Source organism: Salvelinus fontinalis, chromosome 22 (assembly GCF_029448725.1).
Source record: "Salvelinus fontinalis isolate EN_2023a chromosome 22, ASM2944872v1, whole genome shotgun sequence".
Lineage (NCBI taxonomy): Eukaryota > Metazoa > Chordata > Actinopteri > Salmoniformes > Salmonidae > Salvelinus > Salvelinus fontinalis.
This window is the reverse complement of record NC_074686.1, coordinates 90,129-117,923: the sequence shown is the minus strand read 5'-3', so window position 1 is coordinate 117,923 and position 27,795 is coordinate 90,129. Positions and strand designations below refer to the sequence as shown.

Below are 27,795 nucleotides of genomic sequence, written 5' to 3'. Positions count from 1 at the left end.
ACTACATTTGTTATTTTTAGGGATTTGATCTAAATATTTGGAATTGAAATTCTCTGACCATTCTTCTTCTGAGAATGACTCTCAAGCCAATGATCAATGACTTCCACCCCAGAGAGCAGAACTGGTTGGAAATATGTATTTTTTCAACCAGTTTTGCTCCCTGGGAATATATTTCATGTTGCCTCTACTGGAGGGCAGCTCCCGCTCAGCCCATTCTAAGCTCTTCTCTGTCCTGGCGCACCAATGGTGGAACAAGCTTCCCTCTGACAGCAGAGACCCTGCCCATCTTCTGAAAACATCTGAAACTCTACCCCTTCAAAGAGTATCTTAAATAATCCTACAGCACCCCTCCCTCTCGCAAAAAAAAGAACACTCTTGCCTTTCGTGAACTAACACTCGCACTTGACTTTTTTCCTGCTAGCACTTGCTACTTTATGGAGGAAAAATGTACTTACTATGACTTAGATATGTGCTTGTACCAACTAGTTATCTTAAAGGTCAGTTTTTCCCCCAATCTCAGTATCAATTAAAATGGTCAAAAAGGAACAAAAATAGCTTCTAGTCATAGAGCAATTTCTCAAGCAAGAATTTTCACAATTTCACAGTATTATTCCAACCTCATAATGTGGAAATATAAATGAAACACAGCAAAATCAAATTTTTGACTGCAGTGGGCCTTTAAGATGAATGCACTAAATATAATGTAAACATTAAGAATATGTAAATGTCTGTGGATTTTTGTTGTCTCATTTAACACAGTGCACTATAGAGCAGTACAGTATTCTGTAAAATGCACATAGCACAAAGTGAGTAGAAATGATGTAATGAGATGATAGAGGGAAGTTTCCAAAACCTTTCTATGTGTCATTACCTAACAACTCCCCTGTTGACCTTGTAGCCAATAACATTGGTTGGCCGCAGAGTAGGCCCTGCCCAAGTACACTCAGAGAGAGAGAGAGAGAGAGAGAGAGCAGCTTACCCAGTCCCTGCTTTGTTACCCAACATGCACCAGACCATGACACACAATGAGAAAAGCCTTGTGGGGAAAATAATGATATGACAATACAGTACGTGTCCTATTTTTTCAACCCCCCTATAGTTATTTTTGATGGCCTCTGTTATATACAATCAAATCAAGACAAAAATCAAGAATTTTTCAACTGTACTGTGTTTCGCAGTCAAAATGTTACACCATTTTGATCCATAAAGATAAGATGTAGATGGATGTCTGACCAAAGATCATGAGGACCGAGGGTGTGTACTGTACTGTTGTCACGCCCTGGCCTTAGTATTCTTTGTTTTCTTTATGTTTTTTAGTTAGGTCAGGGTTTGACATGGGGAATGTATGTGTTTTTGTAGTGTCTAGTGTACTTGTCTAGTTATGTCTATGGCTGCCTAGATTGGTTCTCAATTAGAGGCAGCTGTGGTTCATTGTCTCTGATTGAGAGCCATATTTAAGGCAGTCATAGGCATTGGGGTTTTGTAGGTAATAATGTCTGTGTCTATGTTCTATGTTGCATGTGTGCACTTAGTTCATTTATATAGCTTCACGTTCATCTATTTGTTGTTTTGTTTCGTTTTTCTTCTTAATAATAAAGAGAAGATGTATTTTTCCCACGCTGCGCCTTGGTCCACTCTCTCACCCAAAGATGATCGTGACAACTGTAGAACATTCTGAGCATTCCTCTCGGTGGTGCTAAGTGAATCTTTATCAGCCTCACAAGATAGTTCCCTCTGCCCTCTATGACAAATCCAGGTATGCTTTATATGTTTTGTATAAGACTGAAATCACAGGTAAAGCTGTGAAATGACATGGTATGTGCTTGTTGACATTCTTCTGAGGGCAGCTGTCTCAGAATAGGAGTCATCTCAACATGCTTTATTTCTTTCTTACTTTTTCTCCTTTAATAAAGGACTCATTTAGGCCTGGGATACCAGGTAGGCGCATTTAATCATCAGGTATGACATTAATCCAGCAGGCTGCAGACCTCATAGGGTAAGATTTGAATACCCCTGGTATATGGGGTCTTCAAGACTGCCATGCATTTCTCTTGTGAGCATGTAGACAAAGTTATCAACACACGTATACAATACTTTTACTCTGATAGAACTCCAATAGATTGGTTATAACACATATAAAACTAAATAAAAAGGTTTAAAGTATCTCTCTCTCCCCGTCTCTCACACACCCACATGCACGCACGCATACACACACAAGTGCTAAACAAGTAGCGTGAAGTACTTTACACAAAGGACTTCACGCTGCTTGCCTAGCACGCACACACACACACACACACACACACACACACACACACACACACACACACACACACACACACACACACACACACACACACACACACACACACAAACACACTAAATAATGACAACACCTCCTTGGTCTTTGTGTTTTAATGGACAGTGTGACAATTACAAAAGTGAAAATTAGAACCCTTCTCTACTCTATGTCCCTTCCTCCTCTCCTCTTTTCATCCCTCACTTCCCCATCTTCTTCTTGTGCATCTGGTAGCACTGTTCACAGGCGATGGACAGGCCCACAACCAGAGAAACAAACTCCTCAAAGTTCACCTCTCCATCACCATTAGAGTCCAGATCCTTCATGATCTTGTCTACTGTGGCTGGGTCCTTCTGAGACTGAAAGGAAGACAGGGACGTTTTAATAATACTGAATGTTAACACTGTAATTTCACCGACATTAATATGGGACAACAGTGAAAGTCGTTACTCTTTATTGGGCAGGTACAGTACATGACAAGTAGGGCCAAGTTGTTTTGCTGACCACTTAAAATCAGGGAAAACTCTGTGCCCTAGTCAAACCTTATGACTTGGGCCCGAGTTTTTCCCTGGTTACCTCACGTGATCAGGAAAAACTCCTGTTCCTAATCATAAAGTGTGCATGTTTTCTGTATCAAACTAACACGGAGTGCTACTACAGCTAGTAGTAGATAGTAATAGAGATATTATATTGTGCATCCCAAATGGCACCCTATTGCCTATATAGTGCACTACTTTTGATCAGGGCCCATAGGGTAGTGCACTCTATAGGGAATAGGGTACCATTTGGGACGCAACCTTAGTAGAGATAGTATTAGAGATGGCCACCTTGAGGAAGCCAGAGAGCTCGTTCTCCATCAGGTCCTTGAGCTCACGGCGGCTCAAAGTGTTGCTACTGCCCTCCTTAGCAGCATACCTGTGGAACACGGTGATCATGGACTCCATGGCACGTTCCAGTTCTGACGGCATGGCTGCAGGTCTGAGTGAGGTCACACAGAGAGAGAGACGGAGAGAGAGACGGAGAGAGAGAGAGAGAGAGAGAGAAAGAGACGGCGAGAGAGAAAGAGAGAGCGAGAGAGAGAGAGATTACATTTGAATGCAAATTCAGAGTAAGAGATAGATGTTGGCTAAATGAACTATATTTCATGAGTGAATTTCATAATCTGTGTGTGTGTGTGTGTGTGTGTGTATGTATTTGAGCATTAGAACGTGTTGAAGAGAATCAGTACCCTGTGCCATATGCCCTGCCTATTCCGATGAGATATGCTCTGATGAGTAATCTAGCAAACTTCCAACAACAAAAATTGATTACAAATACATTCCCATACATCCTGTACCAGTCAGATACACAAAGAAAACACAGATACTTTGACCTAACTTGACCTGGTTTTAGTGAATTAGATTAGAAATTGATTAGAAAAGATAGGTAGTAAAAAATTATGTAGTATGAGATAAGAAAGAAAATGACTGAATGTGTGGAAAATGTAGTCCAAAACTGGGTAGAAGGAAAGACAAACTAGACAAGAGAAAGAGAGGCTGCACCAACACTGAGGAAACACGTGTGTGTACATGTCGACAGTCAGCTCGAAACCATTCATTCCAAGTGAGCCACACCCTGGCGTTGTCTCTCTGGACTCCACTGAGTTAATATTAGACAATTCTACATGATGGTTATTATCATTAGGGCTGAAAGGAAATGGGTTGAATGAGTCAGAGCAGCAGATGGGGACTTGACTGGAACTTGAATGAAAGGAAACATTTATTTCAGTCAATTTCCTTCATGTTAAATAATATTGAAAAAACTCACTATATTTTAGGCAAAACAATTATAACACACACTATTATAATGCTATAATTGTTAAGCAAACATGACAGGTTATATATCTATACGTTGACCATGCTCTATTGCTCTTTTGACAAGTGTAATTAATTTAGTTATAAAAATGATGAAGTTTTAAAAGCTTTAATCAATGCAGAACACATAAAAAGGTAAGTCTGGACTGTAAAAAGTGTCTTATGTTCACTTTTATATTTACAGATGAAAAGCATGGACACCCACTCCATAGAAAACTGCACTTCGAAGTCAATCGCGCAAGACGAAGAATGCAAATATTTTCAGTCTGCATACTAGTTCCTGAGTTGAAGGAGGAGATCACATAGGATTAACAAAACGATTTAGCTTGAATCAACTTTTTACATTCGTGTTAGAGGCTGAATTCTTACCATTCACGAGTGTTGAGTTGGCGATTGAGAAGAGGTTGAATTGTGCAGAGTTGAGAAATATCGCGCCTGAGAATTTATAGACAGGCGACGCCCCGTATGCGCTTCCTTCAGTGATAGGAAGTAATGATACCGTGGATATTGAGCAAGACAGTAAGACTATGATAGTAGGTTACCTTGGTAAACCTATCAAACATAGTCAAGCTAATAATTTGCTCTGTGTAATAAAAACGATTAAAATGACTAACTCAACATATATTTTTTTCTCTAAATGATTAATAGCCCTACATTTTATTAATCTCCCACTTATACACAGAATAAACGAGATGGGCTAAACAATGAAAATTGAGAGTGAGGTAAAGAAAAATAGACATAGCCTACTGTAAATTATCAATTAGTATCGATTGTAATGACAAACAACTTGTTTGAGCAAGCACTATCATTACAGTTGATCGGAGTGTTAATAATTAGCCAAGCAGTTGTAGCCAGAATTTATGATGGTGACCGTCCCTGATACTACATGTAGTGAGACTTTTACCTGTGTGATTTGTATCACTCTAGGAGTGGTCATGATGACGTGAGAGGCTAGACCTATTGGCACCCAATTCTCTATATTGTGCATTCTTTTCCACATGGTTAAAAGTAGTGTACTATATGGAATAGCACATAGCATTTGGGTGTTTTTTTTAAATAAAGCAGCTCCAAACTGCTGCTCCAATAAGTAAGCTGCACTAAATCCAGTTAGGCTCTCAGCAATAGAATAATTATTGTTATGTTTTCTGTACATTTCGATACATTTCGATTGAGAAAGCAGTGGTGTATATCTGTCTGCACCACATATCAAGACTCCATCGTTAAATAGCCAGAAAACAAAAATATGTCTCTGCAACCCCCATGTAAAGTGGTCCTAATGGAGGGGTGCAGCAGTTTTATTGTGCAACATTGAAACTTTTGGATAGGCATGTTCTTATGCCCTCTAGTGGAAATGCCTTGTAATGGTAGAGTACTGTACTAATCAAATTAAATTGTATTCCTCACTTGCATCGTAAACAACAGGTGTAGACTAAAAGTGAAATTCTTAATATAGGTGAAAGATTTTAAAATAAAGTTATACATGTAGTTGTTTGGGACTGTAGCAATGAGGGGAAGATGATGCAATGACAGAGTTCTCTTTGTCTCTCCAATTCTATTCCTTCATTTTTTCTCTGGTCTGCTTCTCTGCCCGAACCCTTTTGTGTGTGCGTGCTTGCGTTTGTGTGTGTGTGTGTGGTGTGGGCATACGTTGTGAAGAGGGATGACATAATTTGCTGAGCAGAAAGACATGGGCATCCAGGGAGGGTCACCTAGCGACAACACCCAGCTTTATAAAAAATATATATATTTTCGGTCTACACCTTTTTCCCTCTCAATCGTCTACACTCTTTCCCAGTGGTGGAAAAAGTACCCAATTGTCATACTTGAGTAAAAGTAAAAAATATCTTAATAGAAATTTACTCAGTAAAATACTACTTGAGTAAAAGTCTAAAAGTATTTGGTTTTAAATTTAAGTATCAAAAGTAAATGTACTTGCTAAAATGTACTTATGTATCAAAAGGAAAAATACAAGTATAAACAATTTCTAATTCCTTACATTAAGCAAAGCAGACAACCACATTTTCTAGTTATTTTTAAAATGTACTGATAGCCAGGGGCACGCTCCAACTCTCAGACATAATTTAAAAACTAAGCATGTGTTTAGTGAGTTCACCAGATCAGAGGCAGTAGGGATGACCAGAGATGTCCTCTTGATAAGTGTGTGAATTAAACCATTTTCCTGTCCTGCTAAGCATTCAAAATGTAACGAGCACTTTCGGTGTCAGGAAAAATGTATGGAGTAAAAACGACATCATTTTCTTTCGGAATGCAGTGAAGTAAAAGTAAAAGTTGTCAAAACAATGTATAGTACAGATACCACAAACATCTACTTAAGTAGTTTCAAGTATTTTTACTTCAGTTATTTACACCACTACTCTTTCCCATTCTTTATTTCCCAACGCATCAGCAGCGTATAACTCACATATGACATTCAATGGCTCTTTGAGCCTCATTGTGCTCCACTACCCATGGCTTATCCTTAGAAAGAGATCATTTGTGCTGCTTGTCATGCTTGAGGGTTCTCTATTTGTATAACTCCTGTGATAGTCAACTGAACTGCACAACCAAACAAGTTCTTTAATATTTTCAACTTGAATATCTACAGGGTCAGTGAGAGAAACAGTCAAACCAAACTGCCCACACCCAAGATGAATATTTGATATACTAAAACCTGAAGAAGGCACTATGTTGCCGAAACGTTGGTTGCTGGGTTTACCCAATTGTTGGAAGCATAAATATAAATTGGGGTGTCAGGTAGCCTAGTGGTTAGAATGTTGAACTTGTAGCTGAAAGGTTGCAAGATCAAATCCTCCAGCTGACCAGGTAAAAATCAGGTAGATATGTACAAGAAGGCGGGGTAAAGTGACTAGACATCACGATGGATAACAATAACAGTCAAATTAAGAACGGAGCAGCAACAGCAAATTATGAGGGTAAGTGTGTGTAATATGTGTGTTTGTGTCAGTCTGCGTATGTTATGTGAATGTGTGTGGGTTTTGTCAATGCAGTGTGTGTGAGTGAGTTTGCATATGGTTTGTGTATATAGTTTAGTGAGTGTGTGTAGGGTCAGTTCAAGATAGAGTCAGTGCAGATACTGTAGTTCGGGTACCCTTACTTGACTATTTAGCAGTCTGGCTATTTAGCAGTCTTATGGCTTGGGGGTGGAAGCTCTCTGGGAGCCTGTTGTTCCGAGAGCCGATGCTCCGGTACCGTTTGCCAGAAGGTAGCAGAGTGACCAGTCTATGGCTTGGGTGGCTGGAGTATTTGAAATTTGTTTGGGCCTTCCTCTAACACAGCCTGATATAGAGGTCCTGGATGGCAGGGATCTCGGCCTCTGTGATGTACTGGGCTGTCCGCACCACCCTCTGTTGTGAATTTCAGTCAAGGGCGGTGCATTTGCCATAGCAAGCGGTGATGCAGCCAGTCAAGATGCTCTCTATGGTGCAGCTGTAGAACTTTTTGAAGATCTAAGTGCCCATGCCAAATCTTTTCAGCCTCCTGAGAGAGAAGAGGCGCTGCCGTGCGCTGACCATGTTAGGTCCTGAGTGATGTGGAGGCCAAGGAACTGAAAGCTTTCTACCCGCTCCACAACAGCCTCATCGATGTGGTTGGGGGCGCGCTCTCCCCTCTTTTTCCTATAGTCAACGATCAGCTCCTTGGTCTTACTTTAAAAATATATATTTAACTAGGCAAGTCAGTTAAGAACACATTTTTATTTACAGTGACGTCCTAGGAACAGTGGTTTACCTGCCTTGATCAGGGGCAGAACAATATATTTTTACCTTGTCAGCTCGGGGATTTGATCTAGCAAAGATTTTGGATACTGGACCTAACACTCTAACCACCAAGCTACCTGCCACCCTGACAATGACGGAGGTTGTTGTCCCGCTAAGTCTCTGACCTTCTCCCTGTAGGCTGTCTCATCGCCTCTGTGTTGAGGATCAGCGTGGCGGAGGTGTTGTTGCCTATCCTCGCCACCTGGGGCAGGCCCGTCAAGAAGTCCAGGATCCAGTTGCAGAGGGAGGGGTTCAGTCCCAGGGTCTCTAGCTTGGTGAAGAGTTTGGAGGGGACTATGTTGTTGAACTCTGATCTGTAGTCTATGAACATCATTCTCACATAGTTATTTCCCCCATTTTCCAGGTGGGAGAGGGAAGTGTGAAGTAAAATTAAAGATTGCATTATCTGTGGATCTGTTGGGGCGGTATACAAATTGGAGTGGGTATAGGGTGTCTGAGATGGTGTTGATAGGTGTCATGACCAGCCTTTCAAAGCACTTCATAATTACAGATGTGAGTGCTACAGGGCGATAGTCATTTAGGCAGGTTACCTTGTTGGGAACAGGGACAATAGTGGTCAGCTTGAAACATGTTGGGACTACAGACTGGGACAAGGATGGATTTAAAATGTCTGTGAAGACACTTGCCAGCTGGTCTGCGCATGCTTTAAGAACCGGGCCCGGGTATTCCATCCAGCGGCCCTGTGATTGTTAACTTGTTTAACCGTTTTGCTCACACTGGCCACGGAGAGTCAAATCACACAGTCATCCGGAAAAACAGAGCCTTTCACGGAAGACACAGTGTTACATTCCTCGAAGCGACCATAAAAGGCTTTTAGTGTAACGCTCGTCGTTGGAATGAGGTGAGGACCAAAGCGCAGCGTGGTAAGTGTTCATCATTATATTTATTAAACATAGAACACTAAACAAAATAACAAAGGAGAACGAAACGCAACAGTTCTGTAAGGTGACATCCACTACACAGAAAATAATCACCCACAAAACACAATGAAAAACAGGCTACCTAAATAAGGCTCCCAATCAGAGACAACGACTGACACCTGCCTCTGATTGAGAACCATACTAGGCCAAACACATAGAAAAGGACAATAGAACAAAACATAGAAAAAACAACAAAGAATGCCCGCCCCAACTCACGCCCTGACCAAACTAAAATAAGGACATAACAAAGGGACTAAGGTCAGAACGTGACATTTAGCTCTTTTGGGACTTCTATAATCGCTGGGCAACTCATGGCTGGGTTTCCCTTTGTAATCCGTTATCGTCTGCACGTCCTGCCACATTGGATGAGCGTTGGAGCTGGTGTAGGATAGGATTCCACCTATATACAGTACCAGTCAAAAGTTTGAACACACCTACTCATTCGAGGGTTTTTCTTTATTTTTTATTATTTTCTACAGTGTAGAATAATAGTGAAGACATCAAAACTATGAATAATACAAATGGAATCATGTAATAAACAAAAATGTGTTAAGCAAATAAAAAATATATTGGACCCGGGGATCTGGAGAAGGACTGGGAAACAGGCAGTAAGAAAAATATCTCATGCAAACCAGTGAGAACTGCTAGACCTATGATGGAAGAACAAAGTTTGGAATGAGTAAAAGAGTACTGGGTTCTCGAAGAACATTGGAAAGACTTAAGGTGTAAAGTCCACGAACACTGAAAACAACTGAGGGAACTATAGGATGACGATTCTGAGGAAAACCGGAGACAATATGACGGACTACGAGAACAACTCACGGAAGAGGAAAGAATGGAAGGTGATATAAAAGAGAAAATGGAAAGAATGAAACTGGAAGAGGAAAAATGTCGAGGATATGGCGCAAGAAGTTCGGATGATGACCCAAAGGGCGTGTTCCCTCTAGTGTTCCCTCGTGTTCCCTCTAGGGGGGGGGGGGGGGGGGCAAAAGCCCTGGAGTTTTGGAGATATTGCAATTGCTGCTAAATCCCTACCAAGAATGTCGAAAGGAGCCAAAGTTTGGATAAGAGCATTTGAAACAAGGCACGGCCACCAGACCCTATGCCTTGGAGATATGAGGGCATTTTATCCCGGGCACTCACCAATGGACAGTTCACTGAGGTAATGATCCGTTGTGGGTTAATGGCTCAACTTGCTGAGCTGGAGTTAAGCCAGTACACACAACACCTATGGGACTGCTTGAGAGATATGTTCCCTACCATGCGAGGCATGAGTAGACTATCTGACTATAAATCTGGACCCGACTCAGATTTCGGAGATTGGATAGATAACCTGAAACAGAAATGGCTTGAGGATTTCGGAGAGCACCATGACCATTCTGAAGCCACCGAGAACATGTTTTATGACAGAACCTGCCGCAACCTCCCAGAAAAAGTGCAGATGCAACCTGAGGGATGTCGTGGGCTGGGATAAGAAAGGCGGGTGGGGAACGCAAGGATTATATATGACACCACTGCCAGAACTGGCTTCGTGATAAACAAGCAGAGGAATCAAGAAAACAGGGGCTTGATGGTGCAGTAAAAAAGGCCCAATTGGCTCAATTGGAGAGGAGTAATAAAGGAGGTGAGCCTGACATGGTGATGATGGACACTCCTGTCCATACAGCGCCCCAAAGAGGACCTGCGTCACAACCACAACCCATAGTGTCTCATGTACAATTTCCCCCTCAGACCTATGGGAACCCACAACCATGGGGACCACCATCACCCAGAATGCCACCTATGCAATGCTGGGGTGTGGACAATTTGGACACATGAGGAGCCAATGTCCACAAAATCCTCAATATCAAGGATGGGCTACAACACCTGGAGTGAACCGAAGAGGGAGAGGACATTCAGAGGAGGACACAGAGGAGGATACCAACAACAAGGTGGATATCAGCAGCAACCCCAAACCTATGGAGGACCTCCCTAGCAGGCACAAGGAGGTTACCAGCCTAGTCCTGGCCACCAAGAAGGACGCGGAGGAAATCAAGCACAGAGAAGGGGAAGAGGTGGTGTCTGGCCACAAGGAAATCAGAACACCAACAGTTCCTATTTTTACGTCCTAGGCGGACGTAAAGGTAACGTAAAGGTAATGGCGGACTGAACGAAGTTATGTAGAGCACCTCAAGATAAAACATAATATTCGAAATATCTGCTAAATTAGACTAAAATATTAGCACTAAATAATCTGGTGGGTGACAACCTTCAATCTGGATAATAACACAAAACAAATCCTAAGACTAGAGACATTTATCGACAAATATTACGAAAACAAGCAACACCCAAACATGACGGAGAGTAAGACAGGGGAACCGATTCAAAAACGAAAACGTGACTCTTCAACAGACACTGATGATTTAATATTCTCACCACCGGGAATGGTAAAGGTCAAAACCGATCTGTTAAAATCAATAAATGGCAAACTGGGTATACTTGAATTAGGAGGTAAGGATATAAAAGAGTTGAAGGCAAGCCTAGAGATGAGTGATGAAAAAGCTGCGGCATTGGAGAAGGAAACACACAAGCTAAGTGTAATGGCGTTCCTCCTCCTCTTCATCCGAAAAGGAGGAGTAGTGATTCGACCAAAATGCAGCGGTTTGATACGACATGATATTTTAATAAACAAAACAGAAAACACGACGAACACTTGAATAATTACAAAACAAATAAACGATGTAGACAGACCTGGACACGAACTTACATATAACGTGAAGAACGCATGAACAGGAAACAGACTACATATAAAACGAACGAACGATACCGAAACAGCCCCGTGTGGCGCGACAAACACAGACACAGGAGACAACCACCCACCACAAACAGTGTGAAAACACCTACCTTAATATGGCTCTCAATAAGAGGAAATGAAAACCACCTGCCTCTAATTGAGAGCCATATCAGGTCACCCCTTTAACTAACATAGAAACACATAACATAGACTACCCACCCAAACTCACGCCCTGACCGTCAAACACATACAAAATAACAGAAAACCGGTCAGGAACGTGACATAACCCCCCCCCCTCAAGGTGCGTACTCCGAACGCACCACCAAAAGTCTAGGGGAGGGTCTGGGTGGGCGTCTGACCATGGTGGTGGCTCAGGCTCTGGACGAGGTCCCCACCCCACCCACCCCACCATAGTCAATCTCAGAATGACCACCCTCTTACTCCACCCACCTAATTTAAGGGGCAACACCAAGATAAAGGACAGCTCCGGGACAAGGTAGCTCAGGACAGAGAGGTAGCTCAGGACAGAGGGATTGCTCAGGACAGAGGGATAGCTCAGGATAGAGAGGTAGCTCAGGATAGAGAGGTAGCTCAGGATAGAGGGGCAACTCCGGACTGAAGGGCAGCTCCGGACAGAGAGACAGCTCTGGACTGAGGGGCAGTTCTGGATAAATAACAGCTCCGGGCTGAGGGGCTGCTCATGGCTGGCTGACGACTCTGGACGCTCATGGCTGGCTGACGGCTCTGGACGCTCATGGCTGGCTGACGGCTCTAGACGCTCATGGCTGGCTGACGGCTCTGGACGCTCATGGCTGGCTGACGGCTCTCGACGCTCATGGCTAGCTGACTGCTCTGGCAGATCCTGTCTGGTTGGCGGCTCTGGCAGATCCTGTCTGGTTGGCGGCTCTGGCAGATCCTGTCTGGTTGGCGGCTCTGGCAGATCCTGTCTGGTTGGCGGCTCTGGCAGATCCTGACTGACGAATGGCTCTAGCGGCTCCTGACTGACTACCGGCTCTGACGGCTCGGGACAGACGGATGGCTCAGACGGCACTGGGCAGATGGATGGCTCAGAGGGCGCTGGGGAGACGGATGGCTCAGATGGCGCTGGGGAGACGGATGGCTCAGATGGCGCTGGGGAGACGGATGGCTCAGATGGCGCTGGGGAGACGGATGGCTCAGATGGCGCTAGGGAGACGGATGGCTCAGATGGCGCTGAGGAGACGGAGGGCTCTGGCCGGATGAGGCACACTGTAGGACTGGTGCGTGGTGCGGAACTGGAGGCACCGGGCTAAGGACACGCACCTTCAGGTTAGTGCGGGGAGCAGGGACAGGGCACACTGACCTCTCGAAGCGCACTATAGGCCTGGTGCGTGGTACCGGCACTGGTGGTACCGGGATAAGGGCACGCACCTCAGGGCGAGTGCGGGGAGAAGGAACAGTGCGTACAGGGCTCTGGAGACGCACAGGTGGCTTAGTGCGTGGTGCCGGAACTGGAGGCACTGGGCTGGAGACATGCACCATAGGGAGAGTGTGTGGAGGAGGAACAGGGATCTGGAAACGCACTGGAAGCCTGGTGCGTGGTGTAGGCACTGGTGGTACTGGGCTGGGGCGGGGAGGTGGCGCCAAAAATACCGGACCGTGTAGGCACTGGCTCCCTTGAGCATTGAGCCTGCCCAACCTTACCTGGTTGAATACTCCCCGTCGCCCGACCAGTGCGGGGAGGTGGAATAACCCGCACCGGGCTATGTAGGCGCACCGGGGACACCATGCGTAAGGCTGGTGCCATGTAAGCCGGCCCGAGGAGACTACTGGTGGCCAGATATGTAAGGCCGGCTTCATGACATCCGGCTCAATACTCAATCTAGCCCTACCAGTGCGGGGAGGTGGAATAACCCGCACCGGGCTATGAACACCTACAGGAGACAAATTATTGTACAAAATTCTTGCAACTAATAGAATGTTATATATATGGGGGATACAATCTTCCCAGCTCTGCAGATTCTGCTGTGAGGAGGCAGAGTCATTAGATCATTTATTTTGGTATTGTCCGTATGTAGCTCGTTTTTGGTCACAGGTCCAGGAATGGTTGAAGAATTGCAACATTTGTGTAGAACTAATGCTACAGATAGCAATACTGGGGGATTTGAAAAGCCATAGTCAATCAATCAATAATATAATAATTATTTTAGCAAAAATGTTTATTTTTAATTTACAATCCGTGGAAGCTATGAGAATAGGAAGATTCAAATCTTTTGTGAAGCATCACAGCACAGTTGAAAAATATATGGCAAATAAAAATCCGAAATGGATGATGTTGGAAGATAGATGGGAAGGGTTGAGTGGAGATGAAGGGTGGGACTAATAACAAGATAAACAATGTTGGGCATACGGGATCTGTGAAATGTGTATAGGTGCGGAGCTTTTGTGAAATAGCACAGTTACAAGTGGAAATCAAACTGGATGGACAACAGAAATAGAGGAAGGACTAAGAACAAACAAGAGAGAACTATTATAAAGTAGCCTGTGTCTGTAAAATGTGTATAAGATGTATAAATTGAAGGTAAAATCAGAAATGTTTATCAGTTTACTCCAATTGGGGGATCGGTGGTAGGGTTTGCGGGGAATAATAATAAGGGTATACTCTTTAAAAAAGTATGTATGTCTATATAGGTATGTGTATGTATATATGTGTATATGTATGCATACGTGTATGGATATATATATTTACCCCAAAAAATATGGGGGATTGGAAATGATGCAGACAATTACATTGGAAGCAACATTCTTTCCGCAATATTAAGCTGATCCACCAAAAAAATAAAAATAAAATAAAAAAACAGTTCCTATTTTCCTGACGATCAGCAATGAAGAGACCCAGACCCTTTCCTCCAGTGTCCCCAGTACATATTCGAAGATGGGGAAAAAATACCCAATAATCAAACTTCAGGTACATGGAAGAACTATCCCATTCTTAATTGACACTGGAGCCCACTGTTCTTGCTTAGGTGCACCAGCCTGACCTCTGTGACACTGCCCTGACCTCTCTGACACTGCCCTGACTGATGCTGACCTGGAGCTTTTCGTTGACGGTTCTGCATATATAGATCAAACTACAGGGAAGAAACATGCAGGGTTTGGTATTGTGACAGTTGATAGAACCCCTCACATACAACAACCATTACCAGATGCTTTCTCAGCTCAATAGGCCGAACTTTTGGCGCTAACCCCTGTCTGTAAAATGGGAGAAGGGAAAAGGGTTACAATTTTCTCTGATTCTGCTCATGCAATAGGGGTTAGTTTCTCCTGGTGTGGTGTCTGCAGGAGTAGGGGTTTTCATAATGATTGTGGAAGTCCTATTCATAACAGAACTATGGTTTTAGATCTCTTGGAGGCTACGATGCTGCCCTCTGCTTTGGTTATTGTGAAGGTTGCTGCTCACACCGGGGGGAAAGATTTTGTGAGTATGGGTAACGCCATGGCAGACGAGGCTGCTAAATTGGCTGCCTCAAAGTGTTATAGCCACTCCACGTTTTTCCAGAGGTACGTGTAGACGGGGCTGTGTGTTATTTTTTTAACTTCTAGTTTCCAAGATGATGTTTCTGTATGCAGTGCTGCTGCTCTGCACATTTTTACGTAAGTGAAACTTACCTTAAAATGATGCATTAACAAATGATATTACGTTTTACGTTACATTTTCCTTTCATTCACTTATCTTTGTAACGGCTGTCTTCGGGTGAAAGAGAGGAGGACCAAAATGCAGCGTGATGATAATCCATATTTTAATAGGCTTCTTAAACAACGAACAAAAAACAACAAACTGACAGAAAGAACCGAAGACGCTACAGTCCCGAACTAGTGAACACAGAACAGATGAACACACGAACAGGAACAATCACCCACAAAACACACTACAAAACAGGCTACCTAAATATGGTTCCCAATCAGAGACAATGACTAACACCTGCCTCTGATTGAGAACCATATCAGGCCAAACGAGAAACCCCACATAGAAACAGAAAACTAGACACACAACATAGAATGCCCACTCAGCTCACGTCCTGACCAACACTAAAACAAAGAAAATACAAAAGAACTATGGTCAGAATGTGACAATCTTAATGTTCTTTTGTTGTTTACAGGTGCACTTTCCTTCTGACCCTATGCAGCCAGGTCCCATCTACTTTAACTCCTCGCAACTGCAGTGGCCAAAACAAGAACAAGTTTGTGCTCTGGTATTGTGCCTGACGGACAAAAAAATACAAATGCCAAAAATACAATTAAACAACTTAGTGTTCAGCGAAATAACAACACAATGTCAAATACAGGCAGCCTAGTCAAATAATTAACATCTAATCACATTAACTGTTTCTCTCTCGCGGGAATTCCACTAACGGTCTGTATGTAGGCAAACGTAGCTGCTGCTCATGTTGGTATCTGTACTGATGGCGCAAAAGCCATGACAGGGAGACATAGTGGAGAGATAACTTGCGCGCAAGCAGTTGCTCCCGACGCCACTTGGGTACACTAGCAACTTTTTCCCAGAATCTCCGGATATATTTCTGACACTCACCTATTCTGACCAAATAACTCATCATAAACTTTACTAAAAAATACATGTTGTACAGCAAATGAAAGATACACTAGTTCTTCATGCAATCGCCGTGTTAGAATTCTAAAAATAACTTTAGTACGACATACAGCTTACGTTATAGCGAGACAGCGCCCAAAATCAGGGCGGAAAATAATACTAAACATTTTCGACAGAAATACGAAATAACATCATAAATGGTTCCTACTTTTGCTGAGCTTCCATCAGAATCTTGTACAAGGGGTCCTTTGTCCAGAACAATCGTTGTTTGGTTTTAGAATGTCCTTTTTTCCTGTCGAATTAGCAACCAAAGCTAGCCAAGTGGCGCGAAGCTGTCCATCATCACCAAACGCAGAGAACGGGACACGCCAAAACTCCCGATAAACGTTCAATAATCTGATAAAACTATATTGAAAAAACATACTTTACGATGATATTATCACATTTATCAAATAAAATCAAAGCCGGAGATATTAGATGTCTATAACGAAAGCTTTTCAGAAGGCAGTCCAGAGCTCCTTCCCGCGCCTTCCTGAACAATGGAAATTGGGGTCATGTCATTCCAAGAGCTCTCTTTTGACCTCAGATCAAGCTATACACACCATTTCACCTCTCACTGCCTATTGACATCTAGTGGAAGGCGTATGAAGTGCATGTATAGCCATAGATTTGAAGCAAATGAATAGGAAGGCCCTGGAACAGAGCCTCGATTTCAGATTTTTCACTTCCAGACAGGAAGTTTGCTGCAAAATGAGGTCTGTTTTACTCACAAATGTAACGGTCCTGACCAGTTTTATGTTGTTTTTGTATGTGTAATTGGTCAGGGCGTTAGTTTTGGGTGGGCAGTCTATGTTATCTGTTTCTATGTTGGTTTTGGTTGCCTGGTATGGCTCTTAATTAGAGGCAGGTGTTTTGCGTTCTCCTCTAATTAAGAGTCATATTTAGGTAGGGTGTTCTCACTGTTTGTTTGTGGGTGATTGTCTTCCGTGTTTGTGTTATGTTTGCACCATACGGAACTGTATACGGTTTGTTCGGTTTATGTAGTCTGTTTCCTATTCGTGCGTTCTTCGTGTCTATGTAAGTTCTCATGTTTAGGTCAGTCTACGTCGTTTGTTATTTTGTATCATTTCAAGTGTAGTTCGTGTTCGTTTTTCGTCTTGTCATTAAATCCATTATGTATTCACAACCTGCTGCGCCTTGGCTCCCTCAATACACCTCCTCTTCTTATGAAGAGAGAGAGGACCGCCGTTACAGAATCACCCACCATACCAGAGCCAAGCAGCGGAGTCAACGGAGAAAGGTACAGGAAAAGAAGGAGCAATGGACATGGGACGATATATTGGACGGAAAGGGTTGCTACACATGGGAGGAGATCCTGGCTGGTAGGGATCGCCTCCCATGGGAACAGCTGGAGGCACTGAGGAGAGCAGAGGCTACCGGAGAGAGGAACCGGAGCTATGAGGGAACGCGTCTGGCACGGAAGCCCAAAAAGCCCGTAAGTAATTCCCAAAAATTTCTTGGGGGGGGGCTAGGAGGTAGTGGGCCTAGGGCAGGTAGGAGACCTGCGCCCACTTCTCAGGCTTACCGTGGAGAGCGGGAGTACGGGCAGGCGCCGTGTTACGCAGTAGAGCGCACGGTGTCTCCTGTACGAGTGCATAGCCCAGTGCGGGTTATTCCACCTCCCCCCACTGGTAGGGCTAGATTGGGTATTGAGCCAGGTGTCATGAGGCCGGCTCAACGCGTCTGGTCTCCAGTGCGTCTCCTCGGGCCGGCATACATGGCACCTGCCTTACGCATGGTTTCCCCGGTTCGCCTACATAGCCCGGTGCGGGTTATTCCACCTCCCCGCACTGGTCGGGCAACCGGGAGCATTCAACCAGGTAAGGTTGGGCAGGCTCAATGCTCAAGAGTGCCAGTACGTCTCCACGGTCCGGTATTTCCGGCGCCACCTCCCCGCCCCAGCCTAGTACCCACAGTGTCTACACTACGCACTAGGCTACCAGTGCGTATCCTGAGCCCTGTTCCTCCTCCACGCACTCTCCCTGTAGTGCGTGTATCTAGCCCGGTGCCTCCAGTTCCGGCACCACGCACTAAGCCACCTGTGCGTCTCCAGAGCCCTGAACACACTGTATCTTCTCCCCCTACTAATCCTGATGTGCTTGTCCTCAGCCCGGTGTCACCAGTGCCGGTACCTCGCATCAGGTATAGAGTGGGCTTTGAGAATGCAGTGTGCCCTGTCCCTGCTCCCCGCACTAGTAGGAAGGTGCTTATCCTTAGCCCGGTGCCTCCAGTTCCGGCACCACGCACCAGGTCTACAGTGCGCCGTATCCGGCCAGAGCCATCCGTCTCCCCAGCGCCATCTGAGCCATCCGTCTCCCCAGCGCCATCTGAGCCATCCGTCTCCCCAGCGCCATCTGAGCCATCCGTCTCCCCAGCGCCGTCTGAGCCATCCGTCTGCCATGAGCCTGCAAAGCCGCCCGTCTGCCATGAGCCTGCAAAGCCGCCCGTCTGCCATGAGCCTACAGAGCCGTCCGCCAGACAGGAGCCGCTAGAGCCGTCCGTCAGACAGGAGCCGCTAGAGCCGTCCGCCAGACAGGATCTGCCAGAGCCGCCAACCAGACAGGATCTGCCAGAGCCGCCAACCAGACAGGATCTGCCAGAGCCGCCAACCAGACAGGATCTGCCAGAGCCGCCAACCAGACAGGATCTGCCAGAGCCGCCAACCAGACTGGATCTGCCAGAGCCGCCAGCGAGCCATGAGCAGCCAGAGCCGTCAGAGAGCCATGAGCAGCCAGAGCCGTCAGCCCGCCATGAGCGTCGAGAGCCGTCAGCCCGCCATGAGCGTCGAGAGCCGTCAGCCCGCCATGAGCGTCGAGAGCCATCAGCCCGCCATGAGCGTCGAGAGCCGTCAGCCCGCCATGAGCATCGAGAGCCGTCAGCCTGCCATGAGCGTCGAGAGCCGTCAGCCTGCATAGACCTGCCAGAGTCCCTCAGCCAGGATCTGCCAGAGTTTATCAGCCGGGATCTGCCCCTTGTCCCGGTGTTGCCCCTTGTCCCGGTGCTGCCCCTTGTCCCGGTGCTGCCCTTTGTCCCGGTGCTGCCCTTTGTCCCGGTGCTGCCCCTTGTCCCGGTGCTGCCCCTTGTCCCGGTGCTGCCCCTTGTCTCGGTGCTGGTCTTTATCCTGGTGCTGCCCCTTATCCTGGTGCTGCCCCTTGTCCCGGTGCTGCCCCTTGTCCCGGTGCTGCCCCTTGTCCCGGTGCTGCCCCTTGTCCCGGTGCTGCCCCTTGTCCCGGTGCTGGCCGTTTATTTAGGGGATGTGAGTTTTAGGGTGGTCATTGGGAGGGGAAGACAAAAACGGGGAGTGACTATGGTGGTGTGGGGACAGCGTCCAGAGCCGGAGCCACCACCGTGGTCACCTGCCCACCCAGACCCTCCCCTGGACTTTGTGCTGGTGCGCCCGGAGTTCGCACCTTGAGGGGGGGGTTATGTAACGGTCCTGACCAGTTTTATGTTGTTTTTGTATGTGTAATTGGTCAGGGCGTTAGTTTTGGGTGGGCAGTCTATGTTATCTGTTTCTATGTTGGTTTTGGTTGCCTGGTATGGCTCTTAATTAGAGGCAGGTGTTTTGCGTTCTCCTCTAATTAAGAGTCATATTTAGGTAGGGTGTTCTCACTGTTTGTTTGTGGGTGATTGTCTTCCGTGTTTGTGTTATGTTTGCACCATACGGAACTGTATACGGTTTGTTCGGTTTATGTAGTCTGTTTCCTATTCGTGCGTTCTTCGTGTCTATGTAAGTTCTCATGTTTAGGTCAGTCTACGTCGTTTGTTATTTTGTATCATTTCAAGTGTAGTTCGTGTTCGTTTTTCGTCTTGTCATTAAATCCATTATGTATTCACAACCTGCTGCGCCTTGGCTCCCTCAATACACCTCCTCTTCTTATGAAGAGAGAGAGGACCGCCGTTACAACAAATATAATTCAAACGGTTTTAGAAACTTGAGAGTGTTTTCCATCCAATAGTAATAATAATATGCATATTGTACGAGCAAGAATTGAGTACGAGGCAGTTTAATTTGGGAACGATTTTTTACAAAGTGAAAACAGCGCCCCCATATCCCAAAGAGGGTTTACCTGTGGAGAGTTATTCATATTTTGTTTTATGAACAAATAAGGTTTTATATGTAAGATGGTTAAACAAAGAGCAAAATTATGAATTATTATATTATTATTATTTGTGCCCTGGTCCTATAAGAGCTTTTTGTCACTTCCCATGAGCCGGGTTGTGACAAAAACACTCATTCTTATGTTTAATAAATGTATTGTATAGTGTGTGTGTGGCAGGCTTACAATGATGGCAAAAACAACATTTGAGAGTGCGCTGACCCTGGTGCTAGAGGGGGTATGCAGCTGGAGGTTGAATGTTTGAAGGGGTATGGGACTATAAAAAGTTTGGGAACCACTAGACTGGAGGATGGTACGGTGCTGGTGGAAAGCTATGGCTGGGGTGAATGGGGACCAGTGTGCGCAATGACACAATTCCGGAGGGATCCTTGACAGTACCCCCCCCTGACGCGTGGCACTAGCAGCGCAACGACACTGGCCCCGAGAACGAACACTGGAATGCAGAGCGGGTCAATCAGGACCCTATGCAGTTGCCGAAGTTGCGCCACAACCGGTGCGTCCGACGATGCTGCAACTGGTCCGTCCGATGCACCGGTTGTGGCGCAGTTGGACGGGCCAGTTGCAGCGGCTGAGGTTGCGTCATCAGACGGACCAGTTGTGGCAACATCGGATGGCCCAGTTGCAGCTGCAGAAGTTGCGGCAGGCACCGGACAGACCAGTCGCAGCTTCGTCGGACGGCCCCTTCCCGCTGTCTCCCTTAATGGTCAATTATTCTGTCACGTTGGTATGACGAGATCGGGAGACAGGCGCAGGAATGAGTAATAGGGTTTTTTGTTTCTTTACCCAAATTACAGCGTGCCATGTAAAGGCAAGGGGACGAAGACCAAACAAACACGTATACAAAACACAGGGTTGAGACCCAAACAAAAGAGCGAGGAGTACCTCGAATAAATACACAATCGCACAATGATACCACACAGAACGAGACCCGTAATCATCTGCGCAATACAAGTGGCACGAAAGCCAAAACAACACAGCACAACGGACATTGGAACATTAATCGAAAGCCCAATGGAAACCAAAAGGCACACTTATACAATTACTAATCGGGGGAGAATGGGGACCAGGTGTGTGTAATGACACAGTTCCGGAGGGATACGTGACAGAGTTCTCCAGTAGGTTCCAAATATTCAAAGGCCATTTTCTCAAAAGTGTTTACAAGTTTATCAACTTTCAAAGCAGAATTACTTTCCCATTGTTCCTCAGAATTGCAGATGATATACCATTTTGTAGTTCTGAGTCTCTACTTTTATCTGTCATGAGGTTGGTCTATTTGGGTACAGCAAGCCCCATCCCCCCATCCCCCTCTCCCTGCCTCTCCCTGCCCCCTACAACTAGGCTGCTGTGGTCAAAGAGTAGAAGACCCTGGCCATGCAGTATAGCAGAGGGTACACTTTCATAGAGAACAAAGGGATTTCTTCCACCTCATAGAACTTGAGGTACGAACACATTTCATGTTCCGGGGAAAGTATAAAAGATTGGTGAAGAATCCAGCTATGAACTGGTCCGTTTGTCACAACTTGGGAAACTCATGAGAGACTGTGTGGCTACATTACCATACCGCTGTTTATATAATAGCCTCAGATATGAGGTTTACATCTAATTGTTATATAAGATGAATGAGTGAGTATGATACTGTTTGTATAATTGTGTAATATGATTTTGGACTGTTTAATGAAGAAAAATAAAATTCCCTTTTGATTTGAACTAAATCAGAGGACCGCCCCTGAGCCCAGTTAGGGTCAGACATCCTGGGACAGCCCTTTTCTGCAATTCCGAATAAAACCCAACTTTGAGAAATGATCACCAGACCATGTTTTTCTCCATTAGGAGTGGACGAAGGTTGCAGACCATTGCTGAGTCTTTAAACCATACCACGTGGTTAAACTCTTAGACTATCGATACCGACAGAATAAGAACAAGTCTTTGATATTGATTACTAGTCTGCAGCTAGGAATTCGGTATCATTGAACGCGAAGAACGACAACCGCCGAAACAACCATTCTATAACGAATGTCACTCTGAACTATCCACAATAACCACGACAGAGAGAGGGAGAGAGAGGACGAAACTCTCCAACAGAAACAAACTTTTCACCAGCGATCAAGACGACACACTGAGCGTAAATATATATAAATTGATTGCAATTGTTCCCGAATGAGTGAGCGTTCATGTGCAAGGAATTAGCATCTCAATTGTAATAGACTTCTTAGTCGAGCCCCACTCCCCCTCTTGTCTAACAAGTCGCCATGTCGGTTTAGCCCACTAGGGCGATTCTCCTATCATTTCTTGTAACCATATGTACTTTGTTTGTTTGTTTATGCATTTCTGTGAATTACTTAGTTAGTAATAAATAAATGATTTAAGACAATTGATGTATGGATGACTCATAGTGAAGACTGGGTTCGTGCAGATAACCAACAATTTACGACGTTTGGAATGAGACTAACGTGAGGTAAAGTAGATAATTCATTAATTCGAAGACTAATTGATCAGATAAAATATCTGAAAAGTTATTTTAGGAAATGATAACTTTGTAATCTGAATATTTTTCCTTGGTGCCCCAACTTCCTAGTTCATTAGTTACGTTATTAATCAGTTGATCGCGTAATAACTAAATACAGAGAATCTTTGATAAAAACTATAAGTCTTCAATTTAATGATAGTAAAGACACGACATATCCAATGTAAAAAACACAATTTCAAATGTTGCTACATAAGACCGATTTGAGCCTGTCGGTCACATATGGACTTGGTATTTCACCAAATAGGGCTATCTTCTGTATACCACCCCTACCTTGTCACAACACAACTGATTGGCTCAAAAAAATTATTTCCTCAAAAGGAAGAAAGAAATTCCACAAATTAATTAACTTTGAATATGGCACACCTGTTAATTGAAATGCATTCCAGGTGACTACCTCATGAAGCTGGTTGAGTGAATGCCAAGAGTTTGCAAAGCTGTCATCAAGACAAGGCGTGGCTACTTTGAAGAATCTCAAATATAAAATATATTTTGCTTTTTTTTTAACACTTTTTGGGTTCCTACATGATTCCATATGTGTTATTTCATTGTTTTGATGTCTTCACTACTATTCTACAATGCACAAAATAGTACAAATAATGAAAAACCCTGGAATGACTAGGTGTGTCCAAACTTTTGACTGGTACTGTATATGGTCTTTTTGCATGTTTGATGTCTCGCTGGAAGTCGTAGTAAGCTTTCTTGTATGCGTCAGTGTCCTGTTCATTGTAAGCAATAGCTCTAACCTTAAGCCTGGGCGGATATTGCCTGTAATACATGGTTTTTTGTTTGGATACGTTCTTATAGGCACTGTGAAGATGACATTGTCTATGCACTTATGGATGAAGCCTGTGACTGTTGCGGTAAACTCCTCAATGCTATTGAATGAATCCTGGAACATATTCCAATCTTTACTAGCAAAACAGTCATAAAGCCTTGCGTCTGTTTCATCCAACCACTTGCGTATTGAGCGCATCACTGGTACTTCCTGTTTGAGCTTTTGCTTGTAAACAGTTGGTAGAAGTGAGGTAGATTGGTTTTAAGTCTCTCCGAGTTGAAGTCTCTGCCCACCAGAAACGCTGCCTCTGGGTGAGCGGTTTCTTGTTTGTTTATGGCCCCATACAATTTGTTTAATGCCAGAGGGGTGTTGGTTTGGGGTGGGATATACACAGCCGTGATAATTATGGATGAGAACTCTTGGTGACTTAGCCAAGTGACTTAGAAGAGTACATATTTATACTGTTGTATAAAGAACTGTATAAACACATACTCTCTTCGTCCATTGGCCAAAAGTAAGCATTTCACTTAGTCTACACTTGTTGACAAAATAACAATTGATCTGATTTGATTTAAAAAATGCCTGTTTTAAATTCAGTTTCAACTGAGAAAGGGATTTAGTCCGCAGATGTGTATTTTGCCACCCAGGGTGTTGGCATAAGCCTCACATACAGTAGTACAGCATGTGTGGGGGAGAGGTTAGAGAGAGGCTGTATAATGACATCACTCTAATAAAACAGAAATAATAAACGTCAGTAAGCCTGATCTGGCATGCAAGTATTTACTACAAGGCAAAGAAATGCCACTGACAGTGTAATAGAAAATAGACTTTCAATGAACGTACATAACTTAAACCATTTACCATCCTCTCAATAAGCAGTTGTTGTTACATTAAGAAGGCAGACGGTTCTTAAAAACATGAGAGGACAAAGAATGTTCTGTATTCCTTTGAGATGCATGTTATGCAACTCTATTTTTATAGACTACTTCTATTAATCACAAAAAAAAACAATTAAGGTTGAGGATTATGCTAATAATAAAGACAACAACTTTTTAGACAGTGTATTCTATCGAAAATCTTTGTATTTGTTAAAGCAGCTAACATTATAGGTCAGGTCACACAGGGACATGCAGGAAGGGTGTACCGTAGAAAGAGATGAGGGTGAGGAGAGACTGATAGGAGGGAACAGGGTAGGGCAAAGTGGAGGATGGAATCAAGGGGAGTGTCACAGGCCAGGTGTTCTTCTATATACACTCCCTCACTTTCCACCCCCTCTGCACCTGACCGATTCTCCGATTGTACACACAGTTAAGACATACAGGACACTCAGGAGAAGCTGAATAAATTCTTAGACTGAATCTTAAAAGATGACATTGACAATAATAGGATAGAAAGCAGGGAACTTATGAAAACCATTTTTGAAATGCTTTGGGGTGAAAATCCCCCCCAATTTGGAACAGTAATCCACGTGTGATATAGTTGTGTTACTGTTAATGATTATTTCCAAAGTTTATACTGTACAGTTATTTACCACTTCCTTGTCGCCTGTGTTCCTATACATATGTGACCAGTGACCCATGCCCTCTAGTGTACAAAGTTGAATATACAAAGACAGACTATAGACAACACAACAAGTAGGCTGTCACGCCCTGACCTTAGAGAGCCGTTTTATTTCTGCATTTGGTTAGGTCAGGGTGTGATTTGGGGTGGGCATTCTATGTTATCTGTTTCTTTGTTTTTGGCCGAGTGTGGTTCCCAATCAGAGACAGCTGTCCATCGTTGTCTCTGATTGGGAATCATACTTCGGCAGTCCTTTTTCCCTCTTTCATTTGTGTGATCTTATTTTTGCATTGCTTGTTATTTTGCCCTGCAGAACGTCAGGTTCGTATTTGTTTTGTTGTTGTCGGTGTTCATTAAATACATAAATAGAATGAACACGTACAACGCTGCGCTTTGGTCCACTTCTTCCCATGACGATTGTGACATAGTTGTCACGCCCTGGCCTTAGTATTCTTTGTTTTCTGTAATATTTTGGTTAGGTCAGGGTGTGACAGGGGGTATGTTTGTGTGTATTTGTCTCGTCTTGGGTGGTTGTATGGTATAGGGGGTTTTGTAGAGGTTATGGGGTTGTGTTTTGTGTAGGTGTCTAGGTAAGTCTATGGTTGCCTGAATGGTTCTCAATCAGAGACAGCTGTCTTTCATTGTCTCTGATTGGGAGCCATATTTAAGGCAGCCATAGGCATTAGGCTATTGTGGATAATTGTCTATGTGTAGTGTTTAGTGTCAGCACTATTTGTTTGAATAGCTTCACGGTCGTCTTTCTAATAAAAGGAAGATGTATTGTTATCACGCTGCGCCTTGGTCCTCTCTTCAAAGTTACGACGATCGTGACAATAGTCCTACAAGCCTATACTGATGGTTTGTAATATTTGTATGATTATTTCATCGTCAAATTTGGCTTGATAATGAGTGACAAGAAATTCACATGTTAGCACAAATACAGTATAGCAGCAGCTGGGTTCGTCCTCTTTTTTAGTGGCAACCATCAAAACTCTGCTTTCACACAGGATTGCATATAGAAATGGCTGGGCTTATAAGCACACTTATTTCACTTCACGCATCAACCATTGTTTGAAGAGCATGCATCCTCTCGCTGCTGCGCCACAGGTGATATTCCGGCAAACTCTGTATGCCATGGGCTCTCCAACCCTGTTCCTGCAGCTACCCAGTGCTTAATTTGGGGTAACAAGTGAAATCTGTTTGGGTAACAGGTTTTCACAATGAAACTTATTTCATAAAACTGTTGACAGCCCCTCTCTCTGCGCGCACGAGAAAGTAATGAAGGAAAGAGAGGAGAGATGGAAACGCATGGTGGAGAGACATTCTGCAGCTAAAGGTAATATGGCAGCCTATTATTACATTTATTACTTGTACCACACTACCACCAGGTGGATACTAGTCAAACATCCTGCCCCGGAATTCACACGCGCCACATTCCGGGCAAGGGCCCTGTGTGCGAAGTGACAGGCTATCCCCCCGTACTGCCCTTGGGCCCCGTGTGTGTTTGGGTATTGATTCTAAAAACGCCCCCCCCCCTCCTGCACTACCTTCCCTTGGTTGTGGATATTGTGCCTTTTGGGTATGGTTGTTGCCTATATAATAAAAAAAAAAAAAATGCACTATTACTAGGCTATTCAAAATCAAATACAAACTCACTATAATTGTAGGCTAATAACTCTGGCCTGCACAATCAATGAACCAACAGCATCACCTAGGCCTACACGTTCTCTCCCAGACTCATGGATAGAACGTTTGGAGTGTAGCATGATGTAACCAGTCCATCCAGTATGCATAATAATACAGTCCACACTCAAAGGGGATTACTAGAATTTGTTTAATTTTGTAGTATAGGCTTCACCAATTATGTACCAAAGACATCTTGAATCAGTTTTTTTATGTTTTTCATGGGCTAATGCAGCAGACGATCATACCTGGTTTCACGCTTCTTCTTGTTTTTAGCTGATAGGAGTGGAACCCGGTGTGGTCTTTGGCTGCAATAGCCCATCCATGACAAAGATTGAGGAGTTGTGCGTTCTGACATGCCATTCTGCACACCACTGTTATACTGCTCAGTAATTTGTGGATCCAAGAACGCTCCAGTTCACACTTCATGCAGCTTTGTCTAACGACAACCTACTGTCATGTAACAATGACAAGCAACTTTCATTTAACACTGATGTCACAATGTCAGATTAAAAAGAATGACATGACTTACTTTCATAGGAGCAGCGTAGCAGACACAATTGATGCCCACAAACAAAGCTGTGGGAAGTTTCCTTGAAGCCAATGCAGAGGATAAAGAAAAACAACAACTGAAAATGTACCTCATTGCCAGTACGGGGATCTAACCCACGACCTTGGCGTTATTAGCACCACGATTTAACCAACTGAGCTAACCAGCCGCTTGCAACGGAGAAACATTTTGAGGATGCACAGAGCTTCGGCCAGTGCTGGCGCATAAACGAACAAGTCCACCAACAGCATAGCCTGACAAGACTGGACCCTCTTGGTTGCTCCTTGTGGCA

The 27,795-nt window shown here is 44.2% G+C and overlaps 1 protein-coding gene across 1 annotated transcript; it reads right to left on the bottom strand.

Annotated features, from left to right (window-relative positions):
* Positions 1 to 2,396: 2,396 nt before the first annotated feature.
* Positions 2,397 to 4,627, bottom strand: LOC129819494 (protein S100-A1-like). The gene is made up of 3 exons (XM_055875796.1): positions 4,519 to 4,627; positions 3,124 to 3,274; positions 2,397 to 2,655 (listed from the first exon to the last, which is right to left on the bottom strand). The coding sequence occupies exons 2-3, from the start codon at positions 3,262 to 3,264 to the stop codon at positions 2,497 to 2,499; spliced, it is 300 nt and encodes a 99-aa protein (XP_055731771.1). The 5' UTR covers positions 3,265 to 3,274; positions 4,519 to 4,627; the 3' UTR covers positions 2,397 to 2,496.
* Positions 4,628 to 27,795: the final 23,168 nt, after the last annotated feature.